General features: G+C 39.8%; 1 protein-coding gene across 1 annotated transcript in view; it reads right to left on the bottom strand.

Moving 5' to 3' along the window:
- Positions 1-16,006, bottom strand: part of LOC145985652 (fatty acid synthase-like) — a 77,554-nt gene that overhangs the window by 44,125 nt on the left and 17,423 nt on the right. The window contains exons 7-14 of the mRNA XM_083119724.1: positions 14,842-15,072; positions 12,617-12,808; positions 11,942-12,070; positions 11,263-11,493; positions 7,338-7,527; positions 4,645-4,874; positions 3,023-3,327; positions 511-655 (exon numbers count right to left, since the gene is read on the bottom strand). Coding sequence (XP_082975850.1) covers positions 511-655; positions 3,023-3,327; positions 4,645-4,874; positions 7,338-7,527; positions 11,263-11,493; positions 11,942-12,070; positions 12,617-12,808; positions 14,842-15,072 — 1,653 coding nt within the window. The remainder of the gene's footprint in view (positions 1-510; positions 656-3,022; positions 3,328-4,644; positions 4,875-7,337; positions 7,528-11,262; positions 11,494-11,941; positions 12,071-12,616; positions 12,809-14,841; positions 15,073-16,006) is intronic.

Here is a 16,006-nt window from a genome sequence, read left to right as displayed (position 1 = left end):
GTTATTTTTTTTAAACAGAAAATACTTGATAAAACAAACTAAAGACACAAGTTTGTGCATATAATCAATCCGAAAAAAGTCAGATAGCCATTCTCTTGGGACAATGGCCTACATCTGAAATATGCTACATTATCAAAGTACGTTTTATTCAGCGTCAATTTTCATGTAATTAGTCGATTTTACAGACGTCTCGTCTTAATGAGTCTCGAAAGGTCTGGTCTCGTTCTCCTCTTGAACAATCGTCCCAGTCTCGCTACATATAGATCTGAGAACTGTAATCTCCTTGTAAATGACGAGGCTGTATAGGGGCATTAACACAAGTTAATACTGAACATAAAAGCCTCATAGGATTCTGTTGGTTGTCGACCCAGGGTTCCATCAGTCTAGTTAACCTGCCATGATTCAATTTCCTGGGTGTACTACGTTGAGTTGTATGTGACACTTGAGTGTCGTCGGATATGGCCACCTCCTTACATCTTGAAAGACAGAGTGGTCATTGCTCAGACGTACCTTCATTTCAACCCGTGGGACGAAGTAGTCCTCTGTATGATCCCATTCGATGATTGGAGCAATCATAGGCGTTCCCCTACTCACTGGGAACGATACGTGTGGGTACAGTATGGACGTCTGCGGTTGCAAACCTGCCGTGTAGAGTCTAGATAAAAATATATAAAAAAAGGATTAAGAAATTGCAAATCACCTTGCCGGAGCTTACTCGAGCTAACTTTTATCCTGCTCATATGCAACTGCGCAGCACGTTCTCACATTTGCCACTAATACGTTTATATTGACTTTCCAGTTACTACAAACAAATTACATGAGTTATCTATAAATAGTCAGACATAGGGGAGAGTTGCCAAAATTGAACCGTTTCCTAAGATGGACCACCTTTGTTTTTGCCTATAGACGAGTATTTGAAACAAGTGAGTTGGCACTACTGGTTGGCGTCAGTGCCATGTACAAATGACTGAATGGTCAGTCAACTAGAGACGTTCGACGAACTAGGAGTGCTGTTATTGTGTTTCCATTGTTCGTGTTGCAATTATTGTGCTTCGGATCTTAAGCTCTTGTGTAGACTAGGGGTAAGTAATCAAATGTCCTGTAGTATATTATAAAAGTGCCATTCATTAACCACTAACTACATGTGGTAAAACTATGGTTTAGTTGCGTATGTTCGCGTATTTTTATTAACGGGGTATAATTGCTTAATTTGGACCACTACGTGTTTCCCAAATTGGACCGGGGAAAGTATGGGCTGTGGACAGAGATGAAATTGCAAATGGCTATAGCAGCATACAATAATGGGGACTATGGCTTGAACGAGTGTAGTAGAAGATATGGTTTGTTTGTTTTTACAGCTGACCGAATATTCAACGTGGATGAGTCAGGTTTCACCACAGTCCAGAAACGTCCATAAAAAATTGTAGCAAAGAAATGAAAATCACAGGTAGGTGCTGTTACAAGCGGCGAACGTGGAGTAAATGCCACAGTGGTGTGTGCAGTGAGTGCTGCAGGTGTCTAGATACCGTAGATATACATACGTACATACCTTCTGTGAGCGGTCCAACCTAAACAACCTGTGGTCCAATTTAGGAAACCAGTTGCCCATAATGGACCGATGCCACTACTTTCGTTCATGTACCCTATTATATTGGTTCCTGCATTTTTTGTTGAAATACATATATGAAGTGAAAGCTAATAGTTTGTGCTTCTCATACCTACAATTTCGTTCTTTTTCTGTGTCTTATTTTTGATGCAGAAGCAAAATAGTACCAACTGGTCCAATTTAGGCAACTCTCCCCATATATCAGCTTGATATTTCTGCCTCCCTCATGGCGTAATAGTAACATCGTCGGCTTGCAGTGTTACCTTTTAATAGTAATTTACTTACTAGTTGCTTAGTTCAGAAAGTAACTGCACTCCAGTTACTTTTACAGTTACGTTCTGTTTGAAATTTTCTTGCAAATAAATTACTTGAACCAATGATCATTCATTGTAATAACATAAATATATGAAGACTTATATGTGCCTTGTTTATGTTTCTGATACTCTATATGTCTTCATATATTTATATTATTACAACAAATAAAAATGATGGAAAAAGAGTCAGCTTTGCTTGAATTTGTTCCATGTCAGTCTCGGTATTTTGAAGGTGATTCAAACTGCACCTCTTTCTCCTGCATTCGAAGATCAGCAAGATCCACTCCTTCGACAAGTACTTTTTCCTAGCTAAACTACCACGTTGCAAATGAATGCACTCAAAACACTGAAGTTTTCGCCTGTAATTAGAAACGAATCGCAATAAAGGTGGATGCTCTAAAATCAGGATGAAAGGAATTCTATCCTCCTTGCCTTAAGAGATTCCACGAAAATTCTTTCACCTTAGCATCCAGAGAAGACACATTGTTGGAAACAGAATTTTGCCAAATTTAGTTTTTCGCACGTTATAAATTTTTCAAGTTTACAATTTAAGTGTCGTAAAGTACCTGTTGATAACATTTCTTACATTGTAAAAAATAACTCTGTTACAGATGCAGATAGTTTATCTAAAAGTAACTGTTTTCTGTAACTGCGTTTCTTATGACTAGTTACTTCCAAGAACTGCCGGTTTGTAATAAAAGGGTCAAGGGTTCGATACCTAATGAAGGCACATTCCAACTTTAAACTGTAGGTTAAATACCCATTATGATATCTGTGCATAAAGTGTATGTAAAACAAAACTTAAAATTTAAAGCTTGGCATTTCTGAAGAAGTTTCATAGAAACTATATTAAGGTGATGTAATTTTCTGCAAATATCGTACCAAAGTCTCGAATGAGAGAGAGAGAGAGAGAGCCCCGGACACACAGTCTCGATTTTAGAGATGCCTGTCTCGGTCTCGAGTCAATCATCGAACCGAGCCGGAGAGTTCTCTTAGCACCATCCACAATTGGAACTAAGAATTTCCAATCGTTTCATGGTATTCTTCAGTATTCCTCTTTGGCGACCATTTTCCCACTTCATGACAAGATGCTATCACTTACTTTCCTATGCTGGTAAGGAGATACTCCAGGTTGTTGGGATGCCTGCGGAGGGTGAGTCCTAGGTTGTAGCAATCTTCTGGTAGAGACCGCTTCAGGATGGCTTGCAGCAGGCCGTGCGGGGCGATTTCTATGGTGATGACGTTGTTTGGGATGTGCTTGGACGCTTCCTCGAACAGCACGGGCGAGAGGAGATTGTTGGTGTGGTAGTCCGCGGAGGAGCATTGAGCCAACGGGGTGTGCCACTTGTCCTCAGGCACCGAAGAGCTCACCCAGCGAGAGGTTCTTGGCTGAGGATTTTTGATTACCTATAACAGACAAAGGAAACTAGAAAGTGTACAAAGGCAAGGGCCAAAATATTAATGATACTCATATGAAAAAAATAGTTTTCTTGTTTGAAGTATTTACAAGTTGAGTACACGAATTTGAGACTTTAAGATATATAACTAAAGTAACTCTTCAGATGTCCAGAATTTTTTTTTTAAATGTAAAGCATGTAGTCTTTTTTGTAATTCACGTATCCAAAAGCTTGTGTAATAATGAAGCATTGATATTGATTTCTTTGGTAATATTTTACGAACTCGAAAACTTCTGCCATCTTACAATAAATATTGTTCTTTCGAATGTCATTTGTCTATAATGTGATATTTACCTGAACGATAACAATTGCTTGCAAATATTTGTGCCTTGAATATTTTGGAATTAGCAAATCACCATTCTCATTCACCCTGTTTCGTACAATGTGAAGTTCAAGAATTGAAACATAGCGCCATCTCTGCACAATGTCAACCGTCTCTGCTCAAGCGTCAACGAAATTTCGTTCTTTAAATAAAGCTACGAGAAGGATAAATCAACAAACCTCTACTAGAAGTGACAATTGTGAGGAAACTTTGCTAAAATAAGATAGAAAAACGCGTATTAGAACCCGATCTTCTTGTGATCAGCAATACCCTATTTTCAGCAACGTCTTTACATTTTTCTATTTCCATCTGAGCACAACTTGCACGCAGTAGATAGGAAGTTACATAAATAATTCATATTTAGTTAATTTTAGAAAGTAATGGCCCAGACAATGCTTATTAAGGAGAAGCACTTCGCAGTTGTTGGCTAACGCATATGGAAAAAAGACTTGAATTTAAGTAAGAGAAGAAAAATGAAACAAAGAATGTGTTTGGCAGAATTATTTATATCGACGAAAGGAAATCAGGGCATTCTTTTTTCCCCGATATCAGCTATGATATAGATATTGTACAGCCACGTTTTAGAATTGGGTACTCTTATCAAGCAGCATTTTTCGCAAACAGAAACATATATTTTGTCCAATGTACGAACGAAAGTTCATTATGTGAGAGCAATTTTTGTTTTTGCACAGTCAGTCATCCGCAATACATGCGAGACACCTAAACCTTGAAAAACTAACTTCACTGCAATGCCTTATGTGTGTTGCAATAACTCTACTTTCTATTCAACACTTACTATTCAAGACTTGCTATCGAAGTTCGATAATTACCAAAGTCAGCACACCTAACGATATTAATAAAAACGAGTATTTCACGATCTAGGTGTCTAAATTCTACTGCGGGTTATTGTACAGTTAAAATAGATATGGACAGTCTAGGAAGTACCTCGTTCAAATACGTCCTGAGCTTCGGCCCAGCGTTGGCGATGTACCGGCTGTGGTAGGCGATGTTGGCTGTGTTCACTTCTCGTGCGAATATCCCCTTCTCCTGCAGACTCTTGACGAAGACCTTCATTACGTCTGCTGGACCGGATATGGTGGAGCTGTCTGGGCCGTTGTGGCATGCGACATCTATGTCCGGAGGACAGAGGTCCTTCACTTGGTCGTAGGACAGGCCTGAGAGAAGAAATTCGAATATATCGGACGATTTTCAACTAATACCTATTCGCTATACTGTTCTCAAGTGTGGACTTTTCAATAATTAGTGTAAGTTAACAGAAATGAAAACACTACAGTGATAATTTGGAATTATTTTACCAGTATAGTTGTACGCGGACTACAGCAGCATACACTTGATTAGGAATGGTATCGAGACAAGACAAGACCTAGCAGCTTCTCGTTTGTCTCATGTGTGAGGAAGTCTGCGTGATCTGTGATGAGGTCTGCCTCGTTCTCGCACCAAGTTGCAAATGGTTATCTCGTTTTAGCTTTATTTCTCGATATTGTCCGATAGCGTAAGACGAGACAAGTTCGATCAAACGAATCCACGTACCACGCGATAGGGGAGGTAGGTAGAACATTGCACGAAACAAAGCTGTAGGTTCCAGATCAGTATATCGTTTCTACCCGTGCGGTTGTTTTCTTCATTGTTGTTCACTTCGTTGCGTTTGTGAGTGCCGGCGACGTTTCTGTGTCTGAAACCTCAATATTGTACAGAGCATTCCCTGACATTCGCTACGAGACTTGGCGGCAAGCGGCTCGGCATCAGCGCTTGTCTTTCCCGGTGAACGAGTCCGCGACAGTCGCTTATATTAAACCTCGTAAAAAGTTTAGAGTAACAGGGTCAGTTCTGAATAAAAGTGGAAAGAAAAATGGGAAAATCTAAAAATAAAGTATACAAAGACAATCGGCACACCATCTGTGAGTTAAAAGAGAGGATTGTACGAAAAATCGGGAGAACTACAGCAGACGAACTTGCACGTGTATATGCCAATTTCCTTCGGAGATGCCAGGAATGTGTTGCAGCAGAGGGACATCATTTTCAACACCTTCTGTAGTCAAGGTTAGTACACAATATGAAAACTGTAATTTTAATAGCCGACTCTAGCGACTGTCGCTGACCCGTTGACCGGGAAAGACAAGGGCTGATGCCGGGCAGCTTGCCGCCGAGTCTCGTAGCGAATGTCAGGGAATGTTCTGTATTAGCAGCAGATATATTCACGGAACTTGATTCACGTATTCTCTCACTTTAGTCCTCACCCCAATATTGCCACCGGATAGCGCTTGCGCCACCCCTCAATCGAACCTGTTACCAAATGTACCTGCCCGGAACTCGTCTTAGGATGTACAATATAAGCAACATATACAGCGTGTCAAAGCACTAACGTTCACAGCGTATATAAATAGTTAAAGCAGACAATTTTATCTTAACATTTTTCTGTTTGATGCCTCGTTTCAACGCTACGTGCGTTCGAAAAGGGGCATTGCGATCCTGAATGTATGCAACCACGTCGCACAGGTTCACAGTTGTAAGTAATGAATTAACGTTGCAATTGTGATAAATAAACTACTTGTTGAAAATCTTCGGTGCTGAATCAGGGATGTTCGAAACAGGTGGTATGACCGTAAATGTGCATTATGGCTTTCTTTAGCAGTCAGTGTAATATTCTAATTTGCCACCTCTTCCATCTTTTAACTTTTTTCTTTCTATTTTAGGAATGCCGTGCGGAAGTGAGTCATGACCCAACCAGCCGCTCCCTTGGATACGCTACTGCGGCGAATGACGAAGAAATTCTCTTTGGATATCGGCCAGGTTAGTTCCGGATAGGCTTTCGAGATATAACTTCCCTAGAGGCGAGGTGAGAGCTCATCTTCAATGGTTGCACGCTAAACAAACGTTAAACAATTGGCTACTCAAGTTATATGTTTGAATACATTGCATAGTGGAGGAATGTTGTTTCATGTGAAAATTTTCGAACATCACATGTTAAGTCTCGGCCTCGCCTCAATTTTACAGAGGCTTGTCTCGTTTTAGGTCTCGTCTCGACAGGCCTTGAAGTACCGTCTCGTTTTTATCTATTTAAAACCACATCCTGAGTCTCGATCTCGTCTGTCTTGAATTTCGAGAAGAGATTGAGACTTTAAATATTCTGTGCACAACTATGCTTACCAACACTTGCGTACGCAAGATTTTTTTTCGAAGGGGGCTGGAAATGTAAATGTTGATATTTCGTAATTATCATTGTAAAGCTACGTTTTAAAAGTTGTTCTAAGACATAAATATTAATCGAGTTCATTTTAAGTGGGGTTTGCATTCACCACTTTGGTTTTTTCCCCGAGCTTTTTACTTCTTTTATCTGAAAAATTCAGTTGAAAATTGTCATTTTCTAAAAATTCGGTGGGAGCAGTATCCCTATCAGTTCCTCTTACGTACGCCTATAATAGAAATAATTGTTAAAATTATATATTACTGAAGTCGTTCTTCTTTAATGTAATCTTCGAAGTTTATTTCAATATATGAATGATTCAGCATTTCTCCAATTTGTACTACCTGCTTGAGGGTTACATCATGATGAATCATTGAGAACTTTCACAAGAAATTATTATTTTAATTTAATCGACAATGTGGTTAATACCTACCCACAGCAGCCATTGAACCCTTGATGATATCTGCCTCCAAAGAGGCGCGCCCTCTGTAGTAGGCCGCCAGTACCATCTCCTCGGCCGTGAAGCAACCGTCTGCATAGGCACAGCCCAGTTCACCTACAGAGTGTCCAATGATGCCATCTGGTTGGATACCAAGTGACGTCAGAACGTCTACCAGCCCCACCTGCAATGTGTTACGTTTTAAGATAAAGTTGTGCGACTTGCGACTGAAAGTTTGAAGGGATTTATTGTAATTTTATTACATGCTAAATTTATAAAATATCTAGTGTATGATAACCTATGTTCGGAAGATGATGAAAATTCATATTTTTCGGGATCTTCAAGATACTGCAAAAGCTAGAAATAGTCAGCTTTCTTTCAGTGAGATAGGAGTCCAGGGTTCGAATCCCGGCCTGAGCATGGGTGTTCTTTGTGTCCTTCACCACATCATCACTCATCCTCATCTTCGAGATTAGTCAAGTAGAGAAGCGAGGTAGAAAAAGAAAGTCGACTAGAATCACAAATTATTGTTTCATATTTTGTATTTTTTCGCATTTTTGCCTTTTTGAAGTACTGGGTTGTTATCCTACATGATCGTTTCATTTACTTATTCTAAAACCCTACAGGTAAGAGAGAGAGAGAGAGAGAGAGAGAGAGAGAGATAGAGAGATAGATACGTAGATGAAAACCGATATAGGAAGAAATAACTTAACGTTGCAGGCAGTTAAAATTAAAATGTTAAATAGCATGTAATTATTTCTTTATTTCTCTCTTCTTAGCTTATGTAGTTGAAACTTCTCATTCGCAACTTCGTGACAAGTACGTCATTTATAAAAATTATATCTTAAATTATTATATGCCATACAATTTAAGGTCAATATTTAAACTTTGGCCTATTTTATATCTTCAACTATGGAGTCCTAGTTATACAACATGAACACTCCAACACATCCACCCAGTGAGAGATTATTGCATGATATTTTCACTAGAAAACTTGGCAAAAATCTCGTGACACTCTTGAAAATCGTAGTTACATTTGCAGTTAAAAGCATTAATGATGCAAAGGAAAAAAATGCACTCAAAACAGTTATTGTAACTCTACTTTTTCAAGAAACGAACTCAAAATTCTTCATGGAGTGCTGCCATTGTCGGATTTATGGGGAATGACTAAGTATTATATTAAAAAGTATGTTAGAACGAACAAATATACTTCGAGCAATCCTTTGCAGATAGTAAATGAATGAAATAAAGTTTAGCACAAATTCATTAACCGGGACTATATTTACTAAACACTTAAATTGGTCTACACAGGAATTCGAATTTGAGACTTGATGGTAACGGAATTTAAAGGAAATCTTCCTGCGAAAGTGACATTCTAATGAGGACAGCGGAACCAGACCCTTTGATGGAAATATCGGAATTTCGTGATTGTAAGGTAAGTGAAAAAGGTAGGTACAATGTCTAAATGCACTCGTATTTGACTTTCAGCAGCGGAAGAGTTTTATTTAGTGCGCGATATATGCTATTCGCCGGGAGTGGCTGGCTTCGGTGCTCTGCGTTCGCTTGACCTGGCGACCAGGCGGGCCGACAGCGCGGGGATTGGTGGGGACGAATAAAATGACGCCTCCGAAAACCGAACCACTTGAAGATGCACCATAGGAACATTCCTGGACGGACATGGGCCGCATACGGTGAGTACCTTCCTTTCTGTGTGTACATGCTGTTTTGCTATCTTCGCTTCGTTATTCGAGTTTTCGAAAAAAGTACGATTAACGCGTATCGGGTACGGTCTTTACGATACGGGTCTCGGCATTCTTCCAGCTTACTTGGCAACGGCTTTCTTTGCGCTGAGGAGAGAATGGAAGAGGTGAAGCTGATAAATAGTGATTGAAGAGAAGCAATGACAACCATGGCAACAGAAAAATGCAAGAGGTGAGTATGTGTTCCATCTTATGCCTGTTTCTTTATTGCATGCATTTATTACTTTATCAATGTTTAAAGTCTTCTTTTCTTACAGAATAATAATGTTAATTACTGGCTACTGCGGCAGTCTTGACGTATGCTAATACCTATATAGGCCGATGCTTATATTTTGCAGCATAATCTCTGGACAATACATTCATTTCCAAGAAACGTTCAGCGTGAAGAGAAAACCAAAAACTAAGGCGAAAGAGGAGCTGCAAAGGTATTGTAGATACGTCTGACCTCTATTATTCTTTATATAGGCTACATTATTTCTTTCTTGTACGTACCTTCTTCATCTCACGCTTGCTGCTATTTTTAACCCTAGCTTACCAGAGGAAGAGGGGCGCTACCAGGCGCATCATCTCTTGTTTTTCGATTTTTCAACTGTGGATACTTTTATAAAAAAACTGAAAATTAATTACATTGTTCCCGAAGTTGTTTCTGTAATACTTTTGTTCATAAAATCATAACGCTAACGCACATAGGAGGCAAAATTCACGTTGTGAGCCTGTACCTCCTCCTTTTTCTGGGATGTGTGTTCCAGCAAGACACTCATACCTTTATCAGTGAACAATGGGTTGGTAATAATGGTATATTTTGTAATTATTACAATTACCGCATAACTGCACATATAAAAGCAAAAAAAGAAAAACCTTTATGGTCATTAAAAATACTCGCACTGCAAGTTTAGTGAAGGATAAAATATGTTGTGCCACTCGCACAATAATTGGTTCTTATTTGTTATTAATGATGGTATTTTTTTTAAAAAAAATATTATAATTAATATAAGTTGCACCTTTATAAAACAACAGGGGAAACAGCTAGGGTTTAACGTCGGGGAGAGAACAGTTTATTCTGATTGACGGCGAGGGGGGATGCCATTTTTTGTCTGCCACGTGGTAGGTTCAATGCTGCTAAATTGAAGATAAATGATATGATATAAACTTTTCTCTAATGCCTGGGTGTTTATAAATATATATTCACGTGTTAGATATATCAGATATATTGTTTGCTTTGCATGTCTCATTTTTGTCTTGTGTTATTTAAGATTGCTAGATCGAGTGGTCAAGAGATTGGGTGGTCGTTCATTTTTGTTTTAATTGAAAAATGATTGCTTTCTACTGGTCTATGAGGTGAACGGGGTTGGAGAAATGGTGCTTTGTTTACTCTAACGTTAATTGATTGCTTTGCTAGTTCAGATTGTCCAGATTTTGGATAGTGTTGCCCACGAGACGAGACTTTGGCCTGTCTGGTCTCGTGGAAATGCTGTGAAATGCTGTCTCGTCTCGAAAATATTCGTTTGTCAAAGGGACACATGATCAATCTCGTCTCGTCTCGAATTTTTAAAAGCCTGTCCCGTCTCGTCCCGTGGGCAACACTAATTTTGGACGTGTCTGACTGGGTTAATTGAAAGCTTGTTATTGAGTAAAGAGTTTGGGTGGGCCAACGTTTTTATCAGTTCGGTGACTGTATATTGTATAGCATGTATATTGTATAAGATGGTTGTAATTTTTCTTAATGTTTTTCTGTTCTCTTTGCAGATGACACCCATATTTATCTAATAAAGAGCAGCCCCTTTATATATTTACCACGGAAGTACGTAATGTCCAAGTTATGAGGGTAACAAGAAATGCACAATTGGCTGCTTCTACAATGAATAACCTTATTAAGGCGGCCCTATTAACGAAGATTAGGTTGGTATTTTCATTTTCCTTTTGATATATCAATGCTGCGTTTAACCACTTTGTAGCCGTAGGAAATCATATCGCAGCATTTTAATACTTCTTTACAAGTATCTTGACTGTCAAAACCTAATTTTGCATGAAAGTTCCGATATGTTAAAAAAATATCGACTCGATATATCGCATCCATGGTGTAGCACATTACGCCACAAATGGGAAATTTTTATTATGCGCTCTAACGGTAATAGTAAAAACCAATCAAACTCGCTCACCTGGACAACAGCTATTCCGACGAAGCAGTTGAGTATATTGTCGAACAACTTCTCATCCCCGTTCGTGATGATGTCATACACATCCACCCCCTTGGGTCTGAGTGCCCGATCGCATCTCTCCACTGCTTCGGCGAACACCTTCAGCTTCAAGAGGTCTCTTCCCATTCCGGCCCATTGGCTACCCATGCCGGAGAAGATGAACCACACAGGCCGCGTCTTGCCTGAGAAATACTGAAGAAACAAAAAATGTGGATAAAAGTGTAATTGAAAGGGTTGTATTAAATTGGGGTGCACTACAAAAATTCGTCTTTGATTAACTGAGTTTTACAGTTCTACCATTAGTTGTTGAAGTTGCAATGTGGCATGTATGTCCTATTTCTTATTATTAATGCTCAACCACGAGGTTGGTTTCCTCAAGCTATTTTCTTTTTCATTCCCATTCAAAGAAACCATTAATGACTGAAATACTTAATAGGACCTCACTGAAACTTTCATCTCATAGTCAAGGGGTTACCGATAACACATGTCAGAATGTCAGAGCCCACAATAAAAATTATAGGTCCAATCCTGATTAGTCGAACAGAGCTTAAAGTTAAAAAACTGTCGAACATTTTGGTCATTAAGATTCTGAAGCGTGCAAATTTAGCTTGACATACCTTCAAATTCGCAACAAGATTACCTGTATGTCCCTGGACGGTTTCTCCCCTCCAATGACTGAGAATGCTCTGTACAGATGCCCTGGAATGTTCGCTGCGTGGATTTCACTTAACAGCTTGAAGAGTTCATCGTCCATTGGCATTGATTCCACCTGAAAATATAACTTTCTGTAGTGTATGTTGCCATTTACGAGTACATGGAAAAATATTACGAATACTATATTTTTCGTATTTTTATAGCGGCCCTCCCCGATGGCGTAGTGGTAACGTCGTCGCCTTGTAATCAAGGGGTTTCGGGTACGATACCTGGTGGAGGCACATAGAGGTCGGACCCCACTTTAAACTGTATGTCCAGACCCGATTAGCCTATCTCTGCACAAAGATGGACTTAAAGCAAAAAGTATTTTTTTATAGTTGTTCAAGTTTCACAAAAAAGCCTATTTGCTGACTTGCCATAATTTTAAAATCAATAGATCTATCAATTGTCTGCGCCCTAACGGAGTGCGCACCGGGATTTTCCCCCGCTGTTCCTTTCCGGCTCTTTATATCCTAAAACAACATATTAACGTATAGGCTGGTTCTATCTGCAACCATCGGTGAGTGTGGGAATCAGGTGATTTTGTGCACATTCTCAACTTCTTGTCGATATATTCAGTACATTTCAATGATGCCATGTGGACGAGTGAATAAGAACTTACCTGTCGCAGCATTTTGTCAGTTCCATGTTCCGTCCTTCCGGATAGAACGACAAGTCGCGGTATTCCGTCCTGGATTGTTGCCTTCTTTTCTTTATTGTTTGCTCGGAGCAGCACGTGGACATTGGCTCCTCCGAATCCGAAAGAACTGGAGGCCACCAATCCTCCTGGCAGTGGAGTCTTCTCCGTAATAACCTGGAAGTTCATAGTGAAACTGAGTTAGTCATTTACTTATGGCATTGAACTTCTTGGGCTGTTCAATAAAGAATGGTCATTATGTTTCTATTCACACAATTTTTCATGCTAAAATTTAATTTTATGTTACGTTGTTAGCTTAATGTGCGATGTTCGTGTTGTACTAGTTTTTATTGTTTTGACTTCAGTTATGTGCCTGTAACAGCCATGTAGGTTCAGACAAGTTCAGTTCCGCCTACGGCAATAGTAGAGGTAACATGTGATGATGAATGCGCTGCGTTGAAATGTTGTAGGTTTCGTTTCAACAATTGCCAGCTGAGGCCTATGCAATGCTATAGGTTGCCAATGGAGAGTCTGCTCTTCCATATAGCACAATTTGAAGGTGGTTTCAAATGTTTAAAGGGGGAGGGGACCTGGAGTTCCGATCAATGCTCTTACGCAGTAGCGGCGATTGGGTTCCAAAACTGGGGGGGGGGACAAGAATAGTTTACACTAAAAGTTTAGCATAGTACAGGAGCAAAAGTGGCAAAAGGAGGGGGCAAGTGCCCTCGCCTAACCCTAATCGCCGCCACTGCTCTTACGGAAGAAAACGTCAACACCGCTGCTCTCATTGTGAGAGAAGATCGTCGAATAACGTTAAGAGTACTATCAGATTTACTGAAAATTTCAATGGGTGCCACCCACATCAGTAGCAAGGGTGGGGGCAAACGTTGACGGCCAAGGGCACCTGCAGGAGGGCACAGAGGAACAATTCCCTCCTCGATTTCAAATTTTATGCAAATAAAAATACATTTCGAAAAATTTTCTTGCTTGCTTCTCTCGCAAGTTCAGAGCCGTAGCTAGGGGGCGGCGGGAGTCGGCCATGGACGCCAAGCGATCTAAATGAAAAAAAGTTGTGAAAAAGAGAATGCCATGGCGCCCCGTGAAATTATTTGCGCCCTATTATATCAATATTGTTTTCAGTCGCAACAATTGCTAAAAATTTTCTTGGTCGCTTCGCTCGCAATAGCTATAAATGTTTTCTGTAATGTAATGTATTTAAATAATATGTGTTGTATATATGTATTGAATAAACTTTGAATACGTACACAATTTAGTGTTAGCATGTTGCATATGTATTTTCTTATTTTATGTCGCTCCATGTTGCATATGTGTAAAACATATCTTGTAGATAAAAGTTATACATGTTATATGTACAAATAGAATTATCTTCGGAATGCATTTATGATTCATTTTCTGCCATTCAAAAATACAGTTTGTGTGCTTGTTTTCCATTATTAGCTAATGTGAAATTGAACGTGTTGAAAAATTATTTCAAATCTCTTTGTTCTAAACAAATGCTTTAGCACCGACTTCTACCCCCTTTTTGCGTAATTTATGACAATAATAACATCTTTGATACTACTACTACCACGAGTATTATTATTATTATTACTATTATTAAGACTATTATTATTATTGCTACACATTATTATTATTATTATTATTATTATTGGTATGTTTATCCTGGTACTTGCCCCCCTCCCCCCGACAAAAATTCGTGGTTGCGCCTCTGACCCACACATTGGTAACATAAAAAAATACACATGGGACGTGTTTGTGCGTTGTGGGTTCCAAGACCACAACAATGCACTGCCACACATCACAAATATTGTTTCTGAATATCTCGCGAAGTACCATGTGAAGTGTGCTCGAAATTGGGGCCCCTGGCGTCGTATCTCGCTATGCTATCCACTCCGCCACGGAGATTGGATCTTTATCGTGGAGATTAACCCCAGAGTTAGAAAAGCGACGTAAAATTAGCCAAAGAGAAAAACTTTTAAATCTGTTCAAATTGTTCAAATAGATGTGTGACTTGTTTACTGGCTTCCCCGCGTGTGTGCGTATGTTTTTACTAATTTCTGTACATATTTGGAAATACGTTAAGCACCTACCTAGGTATAATCTGAAGTATTCAACGATTACGTTAATTAATGCCTGAAGATTCGCCAACTTCTTTGCTTAGCAGTAGCAGCAAGACGAGGAATCCTTACCTTTAATTTCGAACCTAGGATGTGCGCGAGTTGGGCCTTGGGTGTCTTGTAATGGAGATTGGGAGGAATTATTCCCGTTTCCATGGCAATGATGACTTTGGTGATGGAGCAGAGACCGGACGCTGCCTCCGTGTGTCCCATGTTGGTCTTAACAGAACCGATGGGCAGAGGTTTCGTCCTGTTCTTGCAGAACACCTCAGCCAATGCAGACACCTCTTCTACGTCGCCAACCTGCAACGATAAAGAAACTCGATGTGAGTTCCAAATGGTGAAACAAGTCTGCAAGATAATCTTTCAACGCGACACAATAAAGAGTGTGACATTGCTGTCAAAAGGAATCATAGATACCAGCCTGACGAGATGTGGTTCCTAAGACGAACAGTAGGAAAGACAAGCCAATCTAATCCCAACACCAGAAACACTACTATCAGAGATCAGCTACAGCAAAAACTATCTATTAAAACGATTGAGAGGAAGACTTTGCAACAACGTATTGTACATGGTAATAGAATGGAGGAACATTGTAAGGCTTAACAGGTCCTAGACTCCAGCCTAGTGTTGTCCACGGGACGAGACGGGACAGGCTTTTAAAAATTCGAGACGAGACGAGATTGACCATGTGTCATGAGACAAACGAATATTTTCGAGACGAGACAGCATTTCCACGAGACTTCCACGAGACGAGACAGGCCAGAGTCTCGTCTCGTGGGCAACACTACTCCAGGCCTGAAGGCAAGGGAAGTCGACCACGTATTCAGTGAGACAGGAGTGGAATTGATTTCAAGAAAGAAATGGAAAACGTTATTGGAAATGAAAACTTGCCTTGGGTCGAAGAGCATACAGTCACTGACACTTCTGATGTGAGTTGTAACAATTCCATCGACTCTTAATGGGATCTACACACAGAAGTGCCGTTGACTACAAGAACTGGACGAAGGAACGCCTAACGACGAAGGCAAGGAGAAGAAGTGGTTGCTCTTGAAAACAATGATGTCAATTTCTGCCTGTGTGGGCAGATCTTCCTCCGTTCAGACAAGAAGAAAAACTAGATAATATTCTATTTTAGCTCGAACGTGCATTTCCTGTTTGGCATTTAGAAGTAGATATTAAATGTGACTGCTGCCTTAGACAACATCACCCCTTCCTCTGTATCTCCAGATGGTGT

Source organism: Lepisma saccharinum, chromosome 1 (assembly GCF_977018435.1).
Source record: "Lepisma saccharinum chromosome 1, izLepSacc3.1, whole genome shotgun sequence".
Classification (NCBI taxonomy): Eukaryota; Metazoa; Arthropoda; class Insecta; order Zygentoma; family Lepismatidae; genus Lepisma; species Lepisma saccharinum.
Note: the sequence above shows the minus strand (reverse complement) of the source record. Positions and strands in the feature narration are given on the sequence as shown.